Genomic DNA, 22,630 nt, shown 5'->3' on the forward strand with positions numbered 1-22,630 from the left:
CTATTTAAGAAAATATCAAATGACATATCATGTCCTACTAATTATTTTCACTTTATCCTTTATTCCAAGAAATCTTCTCTTTGCTTGTGGAAAGATAGTGAAAAGGCCCCATTCCTAGACAAAGTTATTTCTTAGCACTTGTCAAACTTTTATTCAGCACATTAAGGAGGGAACCAACAGAAAAATGAGACCTAGTTTCTAGAGCATTTGAAAGAAGTATATATAGTTAATTGGGAAAGGATTGTTAAGTTAGACACAACATTGCTAAATGCCCTACTGGTTAGTAAAATCATAAACTTTGGATTTATCGTTCTATCAGGCCAAAAAACCCATCACATTTTAGTAGTTCTTTTTTACAATCCACTATTAAACTTTATAGGACTGTAAATTGTCTGTGCTATAAAACAAAAGTATGTCTCCTGAGAGACTTAGATAACTGTCATATTAGAAAATATTCTAGCATGATATTTTTAAAAAGTCATCAATTTGCTTTATCTCCAAATATTTCATATTTTCCTCTCACAGTAGGCAACTATGTTTTAGTTCCTAGTAATTAAGCTTCTTCATTGCTTCACTCCCCATTGTGGAGTACATAATTCATCCAGCAACAGTAATAAAGAGATATGAGAGGATTTCCCATTGTTGAGTAGAGTTAGAGGGTTTTGTTTTGTTTTGTTCTTTTAAATCAGGTAGGAAAAAGGCTAATAGGGAAAGAAGGAAGCAGGCTGATAGGGAAAAGGAGCAGTTGGCTTTGAAGGGGTGAGAACATGGGGGAAGAATACGCTCAGGTATTGTGCAGGGTTGACTCTGCGGCCTCCTTAGACCCCTTTCCATGTTCTTAGATCTATAACCCTCTGTTCTCTGGGAAGAAGGGGATGGCTAAAGGTTTCCCAGAGTCTTCAGAGAATGGTGATGGAATCCATGCTTTTTGAGACTCTCCCTCTAGGTCTAATGTTTGTTCTTGGTGGGTTCAAAGCTCCTTTCTTTGTGTTTCCTTGGTGGGACCTAATCTGTTTCTCTTTTCATCCATAGTGGCATAGATGTTCACTATGCAGTTACCTTCAATGGTGATGCCATCAGCAATACCACCTGGGACCTAATTAGCCTTCACTCCAACAAGGTGGAGAACCATGGTCTTGTGGAGTTGGATGATAAGCCCACTGCTGTTTATACAATTAGTAACTTCAGAGATTACATTGCTGAGACACTGCACCAGAATGTTTTGCTGGGGACCTCCTCTTTGAATCTGGATCCTGACTCCCTTCAGCTTATTGATGGTAAGTTGGATAACCATTAAGTCTTTGTACAGTTTTAGTTTCTTTTCCAGTATATTCTGGGAAAACTAATTTCCAAAAATATTTATGGTTCTGGCACTCTCTAGACTGCATGAGACAGAAGCCATCCTGATGTGAATGGCGCTTTAGCCATGCAGATAATTTGGGTAGATCAATCAGGGGTTTCTGGTGGAAGAATGGCATGAGGATTAAGATATGCCATAGGCAAAATGAGGTTGTTTAGGAAACTAAATCCATAAACAACATAGTGAGGTCTTCCTTTTATGTGGAGCCTGTGGTGGAGCTACTTCCTAGAAGGTGTCCTAAAAAAGAGGTCAACAGTTCTCTCAGAATTTCCAAGCAAGTTTAACAAAAGCTTTAGGATATCCAGTACAAACTAATTCAGGTGCTTTGACCTTTCAGTAGATGTACATTTCAATTGCTCAGAATTTTATTCCTAAAATCCATTTCTGTTTGTTTTGCCAGCTTCAGAGTTCTGAATGGCTGCAGCTTTCTAGGTGACTCAATCATCTTAAAAGATATGTTCATCTTTGATCTCATGCTACTTGTTTTCCATAGAAGACAAGATAACTGAATACACAGTTGAAAAAGAATTTTGGAAAATACTTACATTTTCCAAAAATAGGGTCTTTGACTTCTGTTTGATCCCTTTATGCCAGTGAACAGGTGAATTAAGAGAGATTCTGCTTCAATTTTTGTGTATGCACCAGATCACCTTTCTGACAATCCTTTCTTTTTAGCTTTTATTGATTCCTTCTCTCCTCCAGGCAAAATCATTTTCTTTTTTGTCTGTGTTCACATACATTATATAAATGTCCCTCATATTGTTTTATAATATGTATTTATCTGTGACATAGGGAACAGTTCCACAAAAGAAACTTGACTTTATTAATGTTTATAGCCTCAATCTCATCAAAGTCCATGGTAAGTAGCAAGGATTCAGTAAATCTTATTGAATTAAATTATACAATCTACTCTGTTAACCTTATGGCTTAGTATTGGTATAGTGATAAACTCTCTGGTGTCTTACCCCATTTTTCAAAGGCACTTTCTGCCGAAAAGGAAATAGTTTTGCATAATTTTCTCCATTTTTAGCATCAACTAAATGAGTTGGAATTTCAGTTCAACTTTGTTATTAAAATGAAAAAAAATCAGTTTTAAAGCAACTACTTCATAGGAATCTTGAAAAGAGTAAAAAATTGCTTGATAAAGGAAAGAAAATAATATAGCAGTGTCCTAAATGTAATGATGGGGAGAATATTTATTTTATGTTTGAGTCTTATAATTTAGACAGATTGTGCTAATATAAGTACAATATTTGAATAAAGTATCAAGCATTTTCTAAGCGACTCCCCATCTGTTCTACCCAAATGTAAGCTGTAAAAAGGAAAAACTTGGTTTTTAGTTGTCCCTGAACCTCAAGTACAATTGTGTCTCAACTAAAAATGTTCTTTAATGTTACTCTTTCTTTAGTGAGAGGAGTTTTACTTCCCCAAAGTGAAGACCAAGTTTGGAACACCCAAAGTTCAAGTCTTCAGGAAACCTTACCATCTATTCTGGTAAGTATGTTTCTGTGTTTTACTCCTAGAACCAGGCCCTCAAGCTTTTCTTCTTTGTACACTTACCTGCTTACTTTGGTATCATGACTTTCCCAAGCTGTTCCTATTACACATATTCTCTTATATCATCCTTGGGACATTATTCATAGTAGTCAGCTCATGGGACCCAAGTATTGGTTCAGATAATTTAAGCCTTCTACAGTTGGTTAAATGAAGTCCACACATTTGGCATTGCCAAAGTCCACACATGGTAGAAAGCTTATTTATGGTTCATACTTGCTTGGTGATAATTAAGCTATAAGTGCCCACTGAGTTGTTCTCTAAAAGTTACCCAGAAATAGTTTTTATAGCCAAGATTATAAATTTGGTGTACATAGATACAGAGTATACATTTTTGTTCCAAGGATTGTATTGAAGAAAAAGTTTAGACTCCAAAGCATATAGAACAGTGTGTGTATGGAAAGGAGAGAAGGCAAGAGTATTGGCTAGTTGACAGGGATGGTATATCAGGCCTGCATTTTTTTTTTCATATTTAAGTCCATTTATTTCTAATGTTATTTATCCTTACATGTGTGTTTTTTTTAATTGCACTTTGAAGTTGTAGAATTTCTTTTTTTTTTTTAATTGGCATATAGTTGCTTTACAATGTTGTGTTAGTTTCTGCTGTACAGCAAAGTGAATTAGCCACACGTATACATATATCCTCTCTTCCTTGGATTTCCTTCCCATTTAGGTCACCACAGAGCAGTGAGTAGAATTTCCTGTGCTTTACAGTCTGTTCTCATTAGTTATCTATTTTATACACAGTAGTGTATATATGTCAACCCCAATCCATCCCACCCCCACCTTCCAATCAGGCCTCCTTTTAACCTGGGCAGAAAGCATTCCCATTTGCACAGAAACAGCATGGAATGAACTTTCCTTTTTGTTCTTACCACTTAACTCCCCTGGACACTCTTCTGCCCCCTTCAAATCTCCACTTGCCATGTCATCTACAGGGAGGCATCCAGTAGAAAAGAAAGTGGCTTCCTCAAGTGCAGGTAAAACAACAACCACAACACCTGTAGAGACTAAGCTGTCTACAACACGACTATACGATCTTTTATTATCACATAGTCACAGAATGGAGACTCCCTTCTTCTTCATTCCCTGCTCCTTCTACCCTCCTGAGACTTCTTTTCTGTCTCATATGGCAAAGAAGAAATTAATGTTAATTAATTTCAGATACTTGTTTCCTGGCTTTAATCCAGCAATTGAAATTTAGAAAGTCTGCCCCAAATTGGCTTAACCAATATATACAGCCATTACTTCTGCTCAGGTATAGAGCAACTCAGTTATGAAATGTGGAGTCACTGGAAATACTCTTTTTCACCAAGTTGAATGTTGGAGAAAAAAGGTTAGAGGGGGATTGATATCAGAGATTACATTCATTTGGTGTTTGTTTATTCATTCACTTATTAATTCAAGTATATTTATTTTGTGCTTTTCATGTGCCAAGTGCTGGGGAAACTAAGATGAATAAGGTGTGGCCTTGCCTACAAGAAGTTTCCAGTCTGGTGGTTGTAGACAGACTTCTACACAAATAAAGTAGTGCTGTCATAGGATTTCGTCCAAGGTGCGGTGGCAGGGAGTGGTGATCCACTGCGAACATGGTACATTCCGCTCCTTCTAATCCCATTCTACTCAGGGCTTCTGTAACCACAGATCTGTGATGATATCTTAGAACGATGTAAAGACAGAAATTTCTGCATAAGCCAGGGGTTGCAAACTGGAGACCAGCTGACTGGATCCAGCTATAGGCATGTGCTTTGGGGCCAATTTTTTTTTTTTAATTTTTATAAATTTATTTATTTATTTTTGGCTGTGTTGGGTCTTCGTTGCTGCGCAAAGGCTTTCTCTAGTTGCTGTGAGCGGGGGCTACTCTTTGTGGCAGTGCGCGGGCTTCTCATTGAGGTGGCTTCTCTTGTTGCGGAGCACGGGCTCTAGGCACGTGGGCTTCAGTAGTTGTGGCTCATGGGCTCAGTAGTTGTGGCTCATGGGCTTCAGTAGTTGCGGTGCATGGGCTCTAAAGCACAGGCTCAGTAGTTGTGGCGCATGGGCTTAGTTGCTCCACGGCATGTGGGATCTTCCCGGACCAGGGCCCGAACCCGTGTCCCCTGCATTGGCAGGCAGATTCTTAACCACTGCGCCACCAGGGAAGCCCCCAAATTTTTTAAAAAGCCAATATTTAAAAGTAAGGAGATTTTTGCGTAAAAATGCAGATTTCCAACTTCTTTTGAAAACCGGAAGATCTGATATCATTAGGTTTACATTTCCCATTGCAGAAAGTGGCTAGAGCTTGGCTCAAAGAAGCTACCCCTTTAATTATTGGCAAACACTGACTACCTGGACTCATTTGTTCATTTATGTTGCCTTTTCTGTGGTTCTATTTGCATTTAAGCCAACTCCTTAGTTTTTCAATTTGAGGAGACATTGCAATGTTAATGGGTGATTAAAAAACATGAAAGAAAAGAATGATTAATTAGAGGTATCTGATTATTGCTTCTCCTCCTCCCCCTCCTCCCCTCCTCCTCCCCGTTCCCTCCTCCCCCTTCTCCCCCTCCTCCTTTTCCTCCCCCTCCTCCCCCTTCTCTCCCTTCTCCCCCTACTCCCACTCCTCTCTCTCTGTTCTTTAATAGAAATGAGATTTTTTTAATCCGATTTTATTTTTAGAAATTATTTTAGACTTAAGAATGTTGGGATATTGAATTTGACACCTTTTGGCCTCCTGGTTTGGAAAATCACTTGTTGCACAGTATGCTTCCTATAGCACTTAGCAAACTTTTCAATTGGCCTTAGCAGAAGTGAAACTGGCCAATATAATATTGAACCTGTTAATATACTACATTGAACTAAAAGAAGAATTCATGAGTTGAATTTGTTACTATGGGAACATCTATTCATATAAAAATAAATAAAGTGCTATTCCTGGCATGTATGTGTTCATCTTTCAAAATATATGAGAGAGCTTCATTGCCCTGCCCTTTTTTTTTTTTTACTGGGTACTTGTTTGGAATAGATGGTCTTCCTTCTTTATTTAAAAAGTCAAGTTGTGGGCTTCCCTGGTGGCGCAGTGGTTGAGAGTCCGCCTGCTGATGCAGGGGATGTGGGTTCGTGCCCCGGTCTGGGAAGATCCCACATGCCGCGGAGTGGCTGGGCCCATGAGCCATGGCCGCTGAGCCTGCGCGTCTGGAGCCTGTGGGAGAGGCCACAGCAGTGAGAGGCCCGCGTACCACAAAAAAAAAAAAAGTCAAGTTGTTTACTTTCACATTTTACGTTGTTTACTTGTGGCTTAATTTTTATTAAAGATATTGTGTATTGTTTTAACTTTTATGAACTGAAAAGGAGTTTATAGGTATATCGAAATCATATATATTACTTGAGCATATCTTTTTCATTGAGGATTCAGCTGCTTTCCTAATGTGTGTCAGATCATAGGCTCTGTCTGATAAAACTCAGTTTCTTAAGTGTAGGTCGAAGAGCTTAGCCTTCTCTCTTAGAATTTCGAAAAAATGCACACGTAGAATTTACAAGGATGTAAATATGCCTTACTCAGCTGGAAGCACAGGTGGCTTTAACATATCTCTATAAGTGGTTTTAGGTAATTCAGAGGAAAACAAGTGAATTCCCTGGTATGGTATGACACTCATCATCGTACCAACATTTTTGAGGGACAGAACTTAGTATTGAGTAAATGGCCTTCTTACTTTTCACTGAATACATATATAGTTTTAGATAATAGAAAAAAAATGAGAAAGAAAGAAACTTTTCCTCATATACAAACAGCCTCCATTTTCAACATAGACGTTTAAATATTAGAAAATGGTTTTTCCTCCTTTCTCTCCTTTGTGTTCACCTGGGTCTTTTAGATTTGTGCATGTATGCTAACCTGAATGAGAATAGACTGCCAAGTCTGCTAGCTCCGGTTTCTCCGCTGGAAATCCTTTTGCCCTCTGTATGTATTCCTCAATGAACAGTCTGGTATAGTGAGTGAAGCACGGGGACCGAACTCTAGAAACTCAGAATCTGGTTCTGACTTTTTTTTCTCTATTTTTTGTGACTGTGGGCATTTCACTTCTATGAACCTCAGTTCCTTATTTTTAATAGGCAAGTTGGGACTAAATGATTCTTAAGAGTCTTTCTAGTTATAAAATTTGATAGTTTTGTTACATTCAAACATATGTGCATGCTCAGCCCCACTTCCTAACATAAGATTTTTATAAACCAAAGGATGGCCTTATAAAGCACTGAGCCTTTGGCAACACAAAAGCTTCTATTTGTTTTACTTCTACATTCTGGAATTCAGTTGGTTGTCTTTTCATTTATCTGGAATTGAGCTGTTGCTCTCTCCATCTGGTCAATTCATTTTATTCCCCCTAGCTTTATTGAGATATAATTGACATCCAACACTGTATAAATTTAAGGTGTGTAATATGATGATTTGATACACATATATTGTGAAGTACTTATCACAATAGAGTTAGTTAACACCTCCGTAACTTCACATAATTACCTTTTTTTTTTTTTTTGGTGGTAAGAACATTTAAGATTTACTCGTTAGACAAATTTCAAGTTTATAACACAGTACTGTTAACTATAGCCACCACGTTGTACATTAGCTACCCAGAACTCATTCAGCTTATAACTGCAAGTTTGTACTTTTTAACTGACATCTCTCCATCTCCCCATCGCCAGACTCTGGAAAACACCATTCTACAGTTGTTTTTATGAGTTTGGCTTTCTCAGATTCTACATATAAGTGATATCATACAGTATTCTTCTGACTTATTTCACTTAGCATAATGCCCTCAAGGTCCATCCCTGTTGTCACAAATGGCAGGATTTCTTTCTCTTTCATGGCTGAATAATATTCCATTGTATATATGTAACACATCTTCTTTATCCATTCATCTGTCAGTGGACACTTAAGTTGTTTCCATATCTTAACTATTGTGACTAATGCTGCAGTGAACATGGGAATACTATAGATATCTCTTTGACACACTGATTTAATTTCCTTTAGCCATATACTCAGAAGTGGGTATTGCTGGATCACATGGTAGTTCTATTTTTAATTTTATGAGGAAAAAATTTTTTTCCACACACCATTGCCAGCACTTTTGTCTTTTTGACAATAGCCATTCTAACAGGTGTGAGGTGATATTTCACTGTGGTTTTGATTTGCATTTCCCTGATGATAGTGATGTTGAATATCTTTTCATGTAGCTATTGGCCATTTGGATATTTTCTTTCTGTTTTTCTCAGACCTCCTATGGATACACCTTCTCCACACTTCTTGCTGCCTGTTGTGGCAGAATTCTTAAGCTTGTATGCTTTTTTTTTGCGGTATGCGGCCTCTCACTGTTGTGGCCTTTCCCATTGCAGAGCACAGGCTCTGGACACGCAGGCTCAGCGGCCATGGCTCACGGGCCCAGCCGCTCCGCGGCATGTGGGATCTTCACGGACGGGGGCACGAACCCGTGTCCCCTGCATCGGCAGGCGGACTCTCAACCACTGCACCACCAGGGAAGCCCTGTATGCCTTCTCTTGATCCTGCAGTGTACCAGGCTAAGTACTGACAGCTTTCCTAAAGGAAGTGCAAAAGGTTAACTTTGTCGTCTCTCCTTGGCCTATGGATAGATTCAGGCTGGCTTTTTGGGCCTGCTCGCTAGCTGTCTGCCAAAGTCCGCTCTCCCTGCCATGGGGAGTGCACACGAGGAGCTGGCCGTGGGGTGGAGGAGGTGCCTGTGGGGGTGAGGTGCCCATGGGCCAGTTGAGGGGGATCCATGGGCAGGGTGTCTTGGCAGCTCGTGGTCAGACCTCCTGGTGGAGTCAGTCATGTAGTTAGTAGGATCTGCATCCCTGTGATATGTTCAGAGTCCTGGCCGCCGTTCTTTCAGCCACTTCCCATCCCCTGGTCGTGCAGTTTACAACTCAGTTCTCTGGATAGAGTGAGAGAGAAACAGACCTCTTTAGCAAGGTCCTGCACAGCTGGGGAGGCCAGAGACTCACTCACATGCTCTCACTTTCCGCTGTGCAGAAATCATGTACAGAGAGGGTTTCTCTTGGCCCTGAGTTGTGCTGCCTTGGGGGAGGGATGAGGTGGGTAAACGGAAACTGTTCCTCTTACACTCGCCAATGTGTCTAAAGTTGGACGTTTTTGCTCAAATGGTGTGTTTGGAGCTTCTCTGTTGGACTCCTGGACTTCCACAAAGGCTCTGTCATTCATGGGTGACTGTCTAAGTCATTGTTCTCCAGCGGCTCCCAGACTCTGTCTGAGAGGGGCTGGAGCCAGTTCACGGGCCACCTCAGGGTCCACAGCCAGGACTGAGGTCTGTATGCTTCTTACCCTGTGCATGGGTGGGCTAGACTCCTTCTGGGTCCCTTGGTGTATGATGCTGGATCCCACAGCTCCCACAAAGGCACTTTTGTCCATAGAGGATGCCAAATTGTTACTGTTGAAGGGGGAATACGAGTGGGGGATGTCTTACTCAGCTGACATCACTCTGGCTCATTCTTGAGGACCCAGAAAGTTTTAGACCCTCTAGTCAGAAACGTAAGGCAACTTTGTGTGTCTGTTTGGTGCTGGGTTATATAGGAGCACTGTGTACGCAGGTCAGTGATTGCAAGCTGCCTTCACTACATAGAGTTATATAAGGTTAAGTTCGCTCCTTGTGATGATGTACTCTTAAAATATTAAAATTTACTAGAAAAAAGCCAGAAATCTTTCCCCTGATTAGATCATCTTTTTGGCCTTACTCATGAATCAAGTCTTGATATCCTCATGTTTACTTCTGACGAGAGAATTCCCAAGAGGTAATTTCTTATCCTGAAATGGTTCTTTTATTATTATTATTTTTTAATCTTTTGCAGTTACATCCTGTCTTTTGAGGATGGTCTTCCTCTTTCTTTGACATATATCTTGCCTTTCTCTACTTTCTCTGTATATTTCATTTCATCAGACTCTGGTCACAGACTCCAGTCTAATGCTCAGATGTGTCTTCCTCTATTCCATTTTTTGACCAAAGTCACACTGGCAAAAATATTCACTAGTATTGCGCCATCCACTTTTCATCACTTCCCTCTTAACTTTCTAGATTCTTTATTTCTAATCAAATTTAGCAGAATGATACCATTTTTGGTTCATGTTGTTGTTATTTTAATTGATTCTCATTCTTCCTTTTCTGGCTATTTGTATTTCATTACAAATTATGTAATCATCTTTTGACAGAAGTGATTCAAACTTTTATGGATTTTAAAAATACATTGCACTACAAAACATGGCACGGCCAGGGTTTCAATAGTAACAGAACCACCTGTTCTGTTAAGGGGTTAAGGGAGTGAAAAAGGGATCTTGAGGTATGCTGAGACTAATAACAGTGAGAAGCCATTCCCAACCATTGGATTGTAGGGCAAGGGGAGGAAATGCAATTACCAGAGCCCAGTGAGAGCTGAAGTTGCAATTGTAGAGGGACGCAGCTACGTCTGCAGTATTGAGGCTTGGAGGAAACTGGGAAGAAATACCGAAACCTCTCACTCTTCCTGTCCTTTGATCTTCTGCTTGTAAAAGTGTAAACTCAGACAGAAGACAGCTGGTAAGGGAGCAGGGTGATGAAATTATCAGGGAAGAGAAGGAGCTACGGTGGTGGCAGATGAAAATAGCCAGCAGGATGGCCCACTTAAAATAGGACCTAATTAAAAGCATGAACAAGGTAGGAAGTGTTGGTGTCACTGAGTTCCACAAAAGAAAATTAGTTACTTGACTTAGTGCTTTTAGTTTAGAAATAGTAGATGAAACTGAGAGTATCTCCATATATATGCAGTGGTCTACTATGCATTTGTCACTAGAAGAGGGGATAAATTGGGTCATGCTCAGTGATTTCTTGCCTCATGTTCCCTCCCTTGTGACTAGGAGAGTGTGCTGTCTAAGGCTTCCTCACATGGACCCTTGATGGAGAGACAAGGGGAAGTGTGTAGGCAAAGCATACAAGACTAATTAGGTCATGACATTGGGTTGAGTCCCTCCGTAGGCTAGTAGGTTGTTTAGTTCCTGGCCATGGACTGAAGTGTAGGTAGCCACCTTAAAATTGTGTGCTTTTGTTTAATAATCACATTAGGCTTGAGAGTATATGCCAGTGAAAATTCACTACCCTTGGCAGGAATCTCCTGGAAGAGTGGGGAGAGGATTCTATTCAGAGTTTCTTAGTTTTCATGGGCTTCGTTTTGTTCATAGCTCTTCCATGAATTCTAGTCTTCAGGCAGGTTTATGCTTGTGGAAAATTTCTTAAAGGTTCCAGTTGATGAGAAATATAATGATTTAACAACTAAAGAAGTATTTTAGAAACCCAGGCTGGAATAATACAACCAACACATGATCAAGCTGCATCCTCTACTGAGGAGCTTTTAAAAGTACCATGTCTAGGTCCTACCCTCAGACCAGTTAAGTTAGAATCTCTGAGGTGTGGGGTGTGGGCATTGGTGTCTTTAAAAAGCTTACATGTGATTTTTTAAAAAAATTTATTTATTTCCTTTTTTTTTTTTTTTTTTGGCTGCATTGGGTCTTCGTTGCTGTACGCGGGCTTTCTCTAGTTGCAGCGAGTGGGGGCTACTCTTCGTTGCGGTGCATGGGCTCTCATTGTAGTGGCTTCTTTTTTTTTTTTTTTTTTTTGCGGTACGTGGGCCTCTCACTGTTGTGGCCTCTCCTGTTGCAGAGCACAGGCTCCGCAGGCTTAGCAGCCGTGGCTCACGGGCCCAGCCGCTTCGCGGCATGTGGGATCTTCCTGGACCAGGGCACGAACCCCTGTTCCCTGCATCGGCAGGCGGACTCTCAACCACTGCGCCACCAGGGAAGCCCGGTGGCTTCTCTTGTTGCAGAGCACAGGCTCTAGGCGTGTGGGCTCAGTGGTTGTGGCTCACGGGCTATAGAGCACAGGCTCAGTAGTTGTGGTCCACGGGCTTAGTTGCTCCGCGGCATGTGGGATCTTCCTGGACCAGGGCTCGAACCTGTGTCCCCTACATTGGCGGGTGGGTTCTTAACCACTGCACCACCGGGGAAGTCCTTGCATGTGATTTTAATGCTATTTAGAGTAGAGAATGATTGATCTTTTCCATTTTCCTTTTTCAGTTTTTATCTAGGAAATATTTTGTGAATTCCTTCTATGCATATGACACTTCTTACTTTTTGTTATTCAGCATAGATTGGAATATATAAACTCCTATCCAGTGTTATGGCTGTTTTACCTATTAACATCATTAAACTTTTTTACGTGGACTAACCTTCACAGGATTAAATAATCAGTATGTTCAATGGTTGTGTTTCTGTCTACTTTTCTATTCCTGAAGCTAAACTTTAAGATACGATTAGTACTACATTAGTAAAAAGTCACTGGAAAGAGAAAATTTTATTTTGTAAGTGTGATACCAATTCACAGATGTTCCTATTTGCTCAAGGTAAGAGACCACATTTTGATGTGTTGCAATTTCGTATCAAAATAAAAGACCTTAATTTAATACCTTTCAGAATGATGAATAAAATTACTGATTGTTCTTTCTGCTATGGGCAATGTGCTTAGGTCTTTGACAACAAATTACAGGTATTAGTAACATCTATGTATTTAAAGTATTTAAGCTAATAAGACAGAGGGAAAGGAACCATCTAAAGCAAGGCAAACAATATTTTCTCTCACAAACTCACTTTGTTTGGGATCTTTTAAATATATTATCTCATCTATTCCCACTTTCCAGGTGAGATTCAAGCGATACATGATTTTTCTCTAGATTTTCCAACTAGTAAGTGGTTGAATTAGGATTTAATTATGGATCTGTTTGATTCTAGAGCCCATACTCCCCTTCCCTCCCCCAATATTACATTGCCTTTTTGTCCCTAGAAAATCCAGGAATGTAGATAGATAGATGGTATTTGAAATTATTTTTATGTGTTTCTTTTATCTATGATATGATTTAGCCTCTTTTTGCCCCTCCAGGATAATACCCCTCAAGCTGAATGGCCCTCAGCAGATGAATTCACCATGAGCAGTATTTCACCACTTGATTTCAGCTCTGGTCCTCCTTCAACCACTGGCAGGGAACTCTGGTCAGAAAGCCCTTTGGGTGATTTAGTGTCTGCACCCAAATTAGCCTTTCCCTCGAAGGTGAGCCTCAGTTCTTCCCCAGAGGTTTTAGAGGTTAGCAGCTTGACTCTTCATTCTGTCACCCCAGCAGTGCTTCAGACTGGCTTGCCTGTGGCTTCTGAAGAAAGGACTTCTGGGTCTCACTCATTAGAAGATGGTAAGGAATTCTAATGACTTTTTGTACTTCTTTATTGTATCAGATGACAAAGGTTTTGAAGAGAGCGAGAGACTAGGGTTAGGAGAAAAGCATGGCAGCATTCATTAGGAGGAAATGTCTTGGGAAAGTTGTGTGAGAAAGGGAACAATCAGCTTTAATTGGTTGGAAGGGAGCATCCAAATAGGTAAATAATTAGAAATGAACTTGTGGGCTGGGCTGGGATCACCTAATAGATATTTTGAAGGTCTTGTTAAAGAATTTATAATTTAATTATATTACTATTTAAGAACTACTCTTCTTACTTGAATATTTGAGTGGTAAACAAACAGCCTCAAAGAAGATTATTCCAGTATCTTTTAATAGGATTAATTGGGGGCCAGTAGAGATTTTTAGCTTGTATCAGGCTTGAACTAGGGCAGCTACAGCAGAGATTAAGAAATGAAAGTCAAGTAGCTGATTTAGCTGTTGTGGGATGTGACTCAGGGATGGAGTATATGTGAAAGAGGAAGATGAACAAAGATATAAGTAATGAGTCTAGGATTTTGAACATTGGGTGAACCTGAAGGCTGATGGATAATAAACATAATAAGGGAGAGTTCCCTGGTGGTCTAGTGGTTATGACTCAGAACTTTCACTGCTGTGGCCCAGGTTCAATCCCTGGTCGAGGAACTAAGATCCCACAAGCTGCATGGCGTGGCCAAAAATAAAAAAAATAAACATAACAAGGAGATGGAAATTCCTTGGGAATTTTCCTAGGGAATTTTCTTCCTAAGTTTTTACTAGATTCACTCTTTGTTGTCAGTATGACTACCAGCAGTTCTTTATTTTCAGGGAGTAAAAATAATCACGTGTTTGAAGATGAATTTTTTCAGTACCTGATGTCTTGTTATCCTCAGTTAAGGGGGTTATAATCATGAGTGACTGTACCTTATCACAAAAACATAATCATACCTTCTTGTTGTTTGCTGGATTTGGCAAAGTAAAAGTCAGCAACTGTCTGTCGTAATCTAATGGGGAAAAATGGGTAGCTGGTTTTATTAGGAGGACTGGGAATATATTTTGGCATCTATGTAGATTAATTAATGGTAAACTCTATTTTTAGGATTAACTAAAGTTAAAGGGTCAGAAGATTTTCTTTCTATTGATCCACTGCCTTCAAGCCCATTTAGTCGTCCTATGCCAAAAGAAATAATACCATCCATGGAAGACTCTGGGGTGTCTTTGACATCCTCACCATATCCGGTCTCCTCTGTCCCATTTGATATTCTTGCTAAAGAAGTAACTACGCCTTTTGGCATGGACTCTTTGGCCTCCAAAGTCAAAGGCCAATTAGAAGCGAGCACTTGGATGCCAGACGCATCTATGGAGAAAGAGTTCATATTTGAGAGTGGTTTAGGTTCAGGGTCTGGGCAAAAGGTAGGTCTGATTACTTGGCCATGGAGCAAGACTTCATTAGAGAAGAGCACTGAACCATTTTCCAAGTCATGGCTTGAAGTTGAGGATTCAGAGGATTTACTTTTGCCAACTGAGGATACAGATGAGAAACTAGTTATAGATGACAGAATAGATTCCATAGATCAAAGTACTGAGCATTCAAAATATGGACATTTTGATAGATCCACAAACTTTGCAGAGGATGAGACCCTTGGTGGACCTACTGCGTCCATCTTTGCAGAGACCACAACTCAATCTGCATCTCCAGTTCTATCCAAGCACACATCAGAAGTACCTGACATTGACTATTATTCAATTACCAAATCACCTCCTCTACTGACATCTGCAGCAATCTCTGCTTCTACTGATAAACCAATTCAAGAAGAACCCTTTCTAAAGGAGGATATGGAACAAACTACAGAGTCATCCAACCGTGAATGGTTTGACAGCAAGATTTCAGTAGTGAAGCCAGATGTGCAACCTTTGTGGACCATATTGCCAGAATCAGATGTAGTTTGGGTAAGAACTTCTCCCCTAGAGAAACTGTCCAGAGACACATTGGCAAGTACACCACAGAGTACTGACAAGCTCTGGTTGAAAGCTTCCATGACACAGTCTACCAAATTGCCTTCAACCACAAGTTCCACCCTGCTGGAAGATGAAGTCATTATGGGCGTACAGGATATTTCATTAGAATTGGACCAGATAGGCACAGATTACTATCATCCTGAGCTAATCCCAGAGGAAAATGGCAAGGTTGGTGGTTATGTGGAAATGTCTACAAGTATTCACTCCACAGAGATGGCTATTGTGGCTCAGCCAACAAAAAGTGAAGACTTGAGTCATACCCAAGCCGCAGGAGCTTTGGTGGTTTTCTTCAGCCTCAGAGTGACTAACATGATGTTTTCAGAAGATCTGTTTAATAAAAACTCTTTGGAGTATAAAGCCCTGGAGCAAAGATTCTTAGAACTGGTAAGCATAAGAAGTGAAATACAGGCATTAGTGAATAATCGTGTATGAACCACCCCTCTTTCCCCCCAGAGCATGAGATCTGAGCCAAGGAAAGTGTGGTCTGCTATGGATTTTCATTTCCTATCATCTACAAATACTGTAATGGCCTAGGGTTCATAGGAAAATAATGAGACAGGTGGTTACAAGAAACGGAAAACACAAAATGGTATGAGCCACACTTGGATATTGTATTCTTGGCTATTGTAACTTAGATACTGGATATTGTATTATATAATTTCTGGGACCGATACAAGTTTAAGATTTATATTCACATTTTATTGTGAGACCAGTGCTTTGTGGGTACCTGTAATGCCTTCACTGTCACGATCCTTTAGTGAAACAGAATAAACTCTCTGATGTCTAAAACTGTCTGTGAGTTCCATGGGGTTCGTAAATAACACTGAAACCTCATGACTCGCAAATAATTCACAATTCATACTTTTGTTGATGAACAGTTTAAATAACATAAATAGAATACAATTTGGAAAAGTGGAGGGGTTCATCTTTGTTTTCAGTATGTATTGAACAAAATGCAAAACTTTGTCAATAAACTGACCAATTTTTGTGTATTGTAGCTGGTTCCCTATCTCCAGTCAAATCTCACTGGGTTCCAGAATTTAGAAATCCTGAACTTCAGAAATGGCAGTATTGTGGTGAACAGCCGAATGAAGTTCGCCAAGTCTGTCCCTCCTAATGTCACCAATACTGTATACGTGATTCTGGAAGACTTTTGCACCACTGCTTACCAAACCATGAACTTGGCTATTGATAAATACTCCCTCGATGTGGAATCAGGTAATGATATTAAATACTATGGTGGTTTCTTAGTGGAACCTCGTTATTATTCTTGTGTAGTTTCTTCTACACTGAGTCAAGATGAATTCAATACTTATAGGTAAAAGAGTACTATGTCTGACAAATTTTCCACGTCTTGATAATTAGTAAAATATCTCTTCCAAGGATGTCAATATCATTCTCTTTTCAAAAGGATTGTCCACACTTGGCTTTACATGTTTACCTCCCATTTCCTTTTCTACCTGCTGTATCTGGCTCTCTATTTTACTTATCCATGGATCTGTTCTTATTACATCTCTACGCTGCCAAGCCCAATAGCTTTGGCCTTTCTTGCCTTCTATGTTATTTTCCTACGTTGTTTTATCAATTTCCATTATTGTAAGCCTAATATAAATGTCAGTAACTCTCCACATTTCTATATGCAGATCAGACTTATCTTCTGAGCTCCAGAATCAATATGTAACTATGTACTTGATTATCTCAACTTGGATATATACTATGTATATCAAGCTTAGACTAAGCCCTTAGGCTAAGACTGAGCCCTTGTTTTCCATATCTGCATACCTTCCAACTAAATTTACCTCTCTCAGCTTTACTATCTTGATAAATGGAAGCTGTATCCACTCAGCTACTGAAGCCAGAAACCTGGAAAGTCATTCTGATATCTCAGTTTCCATCACCCCTTTCAGTCACTCACAAACTGACATTGATTCTGAATTCTAAATATATCTCAAATCTATGTGTTTTTCTCTGTCTTCACTTCCCCTACTTTAGGCCAAGCCATCATCATCTCTCATTTGGACCAGTTTCTCCACTACCTCTCTTTTTCCCGCACTCCCATACCTTCCCATTCATTCTCCAGACAGTAGCCAGGGTGCTCTTTCTAAATAATCAGATTATTTCACTTTTCTGCTTAAAATACTTTCAATGGCTGCCTGGTTCAGTAGCCACAGGCCTGGTCCCTGTCTTCTTCCCCAGTATCGTCCAATGAAACTAACTTCTTTTCTCACTATGTTCTAGTCAAATTAGCTCGTTTTGGGTTCCTTAGATTTCCAAAACTTATCTTGACTTGAAGCTTTTTGCACATACTGTCTTCTTTGCCTGAATCTCTTTCCCCTCTTGGCTGACTTCTGCTTACCCTTTATGCCTCAGTTCAAATGTCTCTTCCTCAGGACTTTCACTGACTCACCCATAATCTAGGTTGGTTCTTTTCCCTCTGTAGAGTTTATAACTATTGTAATCATGGTAACTTATGCACATACTTGCTAAATAGCTATTTTGCCCAGTTGAACTATCCACAAGGACTGAGACTTTATTTTATTAACCACTTGGTAGCCAAAACCTCGCACAGTGTCTTGCATGTAGAATGTACTCAAAAATACTGTGAATGAGTGAAATGAACCATTGTTTTTATTTGGAAGACTTGGATGCAGAGGGTACTGCTGGATCCTCAAACCTTTGTTCTTTTTTACCTTCTATATACCGGAGGACAGTGGTTTTGCGTAGGAGTAAGGTGGAATGTCTGGGTTTGTGTTTCTCCAGTGCTTTTCACTCTCAGACTGGTTTGGAAGCCAGCCCTATTCTTTAACCGGGAAAGAAGCAAACATTCTTTCCTTTGAAATCCTTGAAGGACCGTTATTCACTGAAAGTGAGGAAAATGATTTAGCTAATCCCCCTATAGCCAAATCTTTTGCCACTTGAGTTCTTTAAGGACATTTGCACATTCTTTGCCATGTGGTGTAGTGGAAGAAGCAATTAATTATAATTTGGAAGGCCTGATTTCTTGCCTCTGCTCTGCCATTTATTATTTGTGTGATCCTAGGTGAGCTGTTTTATCTCTGAGCCTTACTCCCTCATATAGCAAATGGGGATAATGTTACCTGGCCTGTGTATTTCATGGGGCTATTCTAAGGATTAAACAAATAGCATGTATAAAAACATTTGACTAGCCATACAAATGCAAGCAGTGATGATTATAAAACTTTTGCAAAAGTCTACCCACTTCTTCTTCTTTTTTTTTTTTTTTGTGGTACGCAGGCCTCTCACCGTTGTGGCCTCTCCCGTTGCGGAGCACAGGCTCCGGACGTGCAGGCCCAGCAGCCCTGGCTCACGGGCCCAGCCGCTCCGCGGCACATGGGATCTTCCCGGACCGGGGCACGAACCCGTGTCCCCTGCATCGGCAGGCGGACTCTCAACCACTGCGCCACCAGGGAAGCCCTACCCACTTCTTTTTAAAGGGAAGTACATAAATAAGTGCATTTACCTCAGTTTTGTATGTAACTCACATGTCAGCTCTATGCCAAATCATCCAGGTTTATAGGGTCACCTTGTTCCTTAATATTCAAATGAATTTGCATTAGTCTCTCCCGTGTGCAGTGTAAAACCTGCATCCATGGCCCTCAACCCCTAATATCTCTAGGAATTATCAGGGAACTTAACTGTCTCTTAATCATCTCCAGCTCTGATTTCCTTCTGCTGAATTTCCAATCTCACATTTGTCTTGACCCTTGTGGTTGTTCTTTATGTTAATCCAACACAGATCATGGTCCCATGTTTTTACTTTCCCAAAGTACCTCTAACACAAGGCAGTTGATTCCATCAGGTATTTGTTGATGATATGAGGGTGATGGAGGAATTTTTATTGTAGCACAGGAGATTACTGTTAGGTGTAAATATCCAAAAATTTCTCAGCCACCCTTTCAAGGGTGTCTTTTAATGGACAATTTTTTCTCCAGGACTAAGTCAGCTACCATGTTACTCTGGCCACTCTGGCTGTATTTCCAGACCTTCTTCACATTTCCTCTACTCTCATTCTCCGGGACCCATCAATCCTTCTCTTAGCCTGTCCCTGGAAAACCAGAGTGTAATTCATTCTACAGTTTAGATCCCTGTCTCCCATCCCAAGATTAGCTCCAAGTCTACCTTTGTTTTCCCATAAAGTCATTAAAGTACTCTTCCAAACAAAGAGCTATCTATTCTGGGCCTCCACCTTTAACCTGCACAAAAGACTAAAAATCAACTTTAAAACTCCAGTCTTTTATTCACATGATTAAAATATTGGTCTTGGTCTCTCTCCTTGATCCGGGATCAAAAGGGAGCAGCATGTATCTTTTTCCTCTTATGGATTCTGTTTTTCCTTTCCCTAGACACTCACCCACACCCATGGAATGGTCACAAAGTTTTAGAATTTTTAAATAGAATTTTCCTATTTCTTGTATATTTTTAGTTAAAAACCTTCAGATTAAACTATTATTTTATCTGAAGGTTGGCTAAAGATAAGACTGACTTGTCTCTTGCTTAATTTGTTTTAACATGTAGTGTCTCAGAAATTCTTGAATTTCCATCAACAAAGGGGGACTGTGCAATATCATCCTTCCCACCCCCTATATACACTTCTGTACCTCACTGCTAGGCCAGGATTAGATTATTTTCTGATTAAAAAGTCACAGAATGAATACCAGGGTAAGGATGTGAAGACTTAGGAAATACACAGTCGAGTCCTGCTGTGTATTTCCCTTGTAGAAACTGCCATCTGTCAGCACATTTGTGTGCTCTTCTTGTTATATGAGCATCTTATTATTGGTCTCCTGTATTAGTTTCCTAGGGTGCTGTAACAGAGGATCACAAACTGGGTGGCTTCTAACAAAAGAAATTTATTCTCTCATAGTTCTGGAGGCTAGAAATCCAAATCAAGGTGTTGGCAGAGCCGTGTTCCCTCTGAAAGCTCTAGGAAAGAATCCTATCTTGCCTCTTCCTAGCTTCTGGTGTTCACCAGCAATCCTTGACACTCCTTGGCTTATAGATGCATCACTCCAGTCTCTGCTTCTGTCTTTATATGGCCTTCTTCACTGTGTGTCTGTGTCTCTGTGTCCAAATTTCCCTCTTCTTATAAGGATACCAGGTATTGGACTAGCAGTAACCTAATCCCGTATGACCTCATCTTAACTTGATTACATTTACAAAGACGCTATTTCCGAATAAAGTCATATTCTGAGGTTCTGGGTGGACATGAATTTTGGGAGGATACTATTCAACCCAGTATCTCTCCCCATTCCTACATAGGGCTAAGAAAGATCAGCCGCGGAGATCCTACAAACTCCAAGGCCACAGATTCGTGCAAAATGTCTTTAATTTTCACAGTAGCAAGGAAATCATTGACTCTGAGAGCAATATTAATTTATCTGGAATATCTGGAAACTGAGAGACTATGCTCTTTGTTTTTTAACCTCCCCTTTGTCTTCTGGCTAATTCTTATGCTTTTTCATACAGATGAGTTTATGGGTCATTTACAGTTATTTCCTCTTTTTGTGGTATCCTTGTCACCATTTGCAATTCAGAGATTGTCACTGACCAGTGAAGAACATACAGTGGAACCATGGTAGGATGGAAGGCCCATCCATGGTCAATGTCTTTTATCATTTTTGACTGGTTTGTGTGTCCTAATTAATTTAAGAAAATGTCACTTTCTCTCATCCCATCAATGAAAAATGAAATCACTGAAGCTAAAATACTGTTGGGAATGGCCTGAGGAGGTGCGGGGCTGATTTGTTTTTCTGACATTAGCTTTCACTAATCTCCAATGTTCTTAGGCTGCTCTTATTGGGCTATACGCATCCCTGAGGCTTCCACCAGTTCTACTCTGGATACTGTCTCTCCATCCATGTTCTCGGTGGGGTGGGCTGGGGGTGGGGCATGTAGCATCATGTGCAGCGTGGAGGAGGATGACAGAAGGATAAGGTTGGTGGAAATGAACGGTACTGAAAACTGTTTAATTTAGATCTACAATTACATGGATTTTAAAGCTTCTACATGCTTCCTACATAAAACAGGTAGAGGCTCACCCAGGTCATTGGGTTTTATGGTTTGGCTCTGAGTTTCAGAGAAATTTGACAAAAGCTCATCAATCAAGGATGAATCAGAAATTTTTTGTGGTGTGGATGGTGGTGTTGTATTTCAGTGATTCAGGAAGGGGATTGGATGTTCCCGGTACTTTGGATGGGGGAGCCGTAGTGGAGGGGTTTCATGTACCCCAATTCCTGTGTTTTGCCTTTCCTTGTATCGTTTTCTGGTTTGCTTGATGTTTTAGGTGATCAAGCCAACCCTTGCAAGTTTCAAGCATGCAATGAATTTTCCGAGTGTTTGGTCAACCCCTGGAGTGGAGAAGCAGAGTGCAGATGCTACCCTGGGTACCTGAGTGTGGAAGAACTGCCCTGTCAGAGTCTCTGTGACCTACAGCCCGACTTCTGCTTGAATGATGGAAAGTGTGACATCATGCCTGGGCATGGGGCCATTTGTAGGTATGCTATAGTTAGAGATTTTGGCTTCACAAGATTAGAGATACTTCCTCTGAAGAAAAGGGATCTGCGCCTATAATGTTAGGACGATCACAGCAATATTTATTATAGAAGTTATATCTAGGAAATAGATGGGTGCCATCGAGTCCTCCTGTGAGGACTGAGTCAGTTCATAGGCCTGGATTATACCCAGTTCAGTGGGTTATTTTATCTTATGCTCTTAGGGAGCTGTAAGAAAAACATTGCCTAGTGTCCTACAGAGAGTACTTAGAGTAGTTGGGGATTTTTGTGTTATGGTTCTTAGTGGTGATAACAAGGCAATTGGTGATCAAATTAGGTTTAGGCATATGATCGACACTTTACACTGTATCTGAAACAGAGGAGTTTTATTGTTCTATTTGAATTATGTTCTTAACAGCTTTGGGCTGCTCTTGGTCCTACTGAATATTCAAAAATAAAGAAAAGCAAGTATTTAAAATTGTGACAAATATATTTTAAGTATCTAAGATCTATTTTTTAAAGGTAGAAGCAAAGAAAATGCAGCAGGCAAATGAGCAGATTCAGGTAGCCTTCCCTGGTCACTCGCCTTAAAAAGAGCAGAGCAAATCAACCTCCCAACCACATCCAACCAAAGTCACATGGTGTGAAAGGAGAGAATGCTGAGAATAAGCCAGGGAAACATCAATAAGAGGACAATTTGTGAATTTCAAAAAGGGCAAATGTTGGCATGGATGCCAAAAACAGAAGAAATAGTTGGAAATGACTCACACTTTTCTATGTGTAAAGTTTAGCTAGAAAACTAAGAGGAAAAATAGTCTCTTGATTTCCAGAGAAATGAATATGATTTTGAAAAGCAGTGATTGCTGCTCTGGGAATTGAAGATATTTTTGCACAAGTGGGTGGCCTTGTGGTTTGG

At 40.2% G+C, this 22,630-nt stretch overlaps 1 protein-coding gene across 4 annotated transcripts in view; it reads left to right on the forward strand.

The window, feature by feature from the left end:
- Positions 1–22,630, forward strand: part of IMPG2 (interphotoreceptor matrix proteoglycan 2) — a 74,390-nt gene that overhangs the window by 45,038 nt on the left and 6,722 nt on the right. For all 4 annotated transcript variants that reach the window (XM_079921638.1, XM_079921635.1, XM_079921636.1 and 1 more), the window contains 6 exons: positions 1,033–1,277; positions 2,769–2,854; positions 12,877–13,180; positions 14,283–15,586; positions 16,201–16,420; positions 21,507–21,717. In XM_079921638.1, coding sequence (XP_079777764.1) covers positions 1,033–1,277; positions 2,769–2,854; positions 12,877–13,180; positions 14,283–15,586; positions 16,201–16,420; positions 21,507–21,717 — 2,370 coding nt within the window. The remainder of the gene's footprint in view (positions 1–1,032; positions 1,278–2,768; positions 2,855–12,876; positions 13,181–14,282; positions 15,587–16,200; positions 16,421–21,506; positions 21,718–22,630) is intronic.

The sequence above is a fragment of the Stenella coeruleoalba genome, assembly GCF_951394435.1.
Source record: "Stenella coeruleoalba genome assembly, chromosome: 5".
Classification (NCBI taxonomy): Eukaryota; Metazoa; Chordata; class Mammalia; order Artiodactyla; family Delphinidae; genus Stenella; species Stenella coeruleoalba.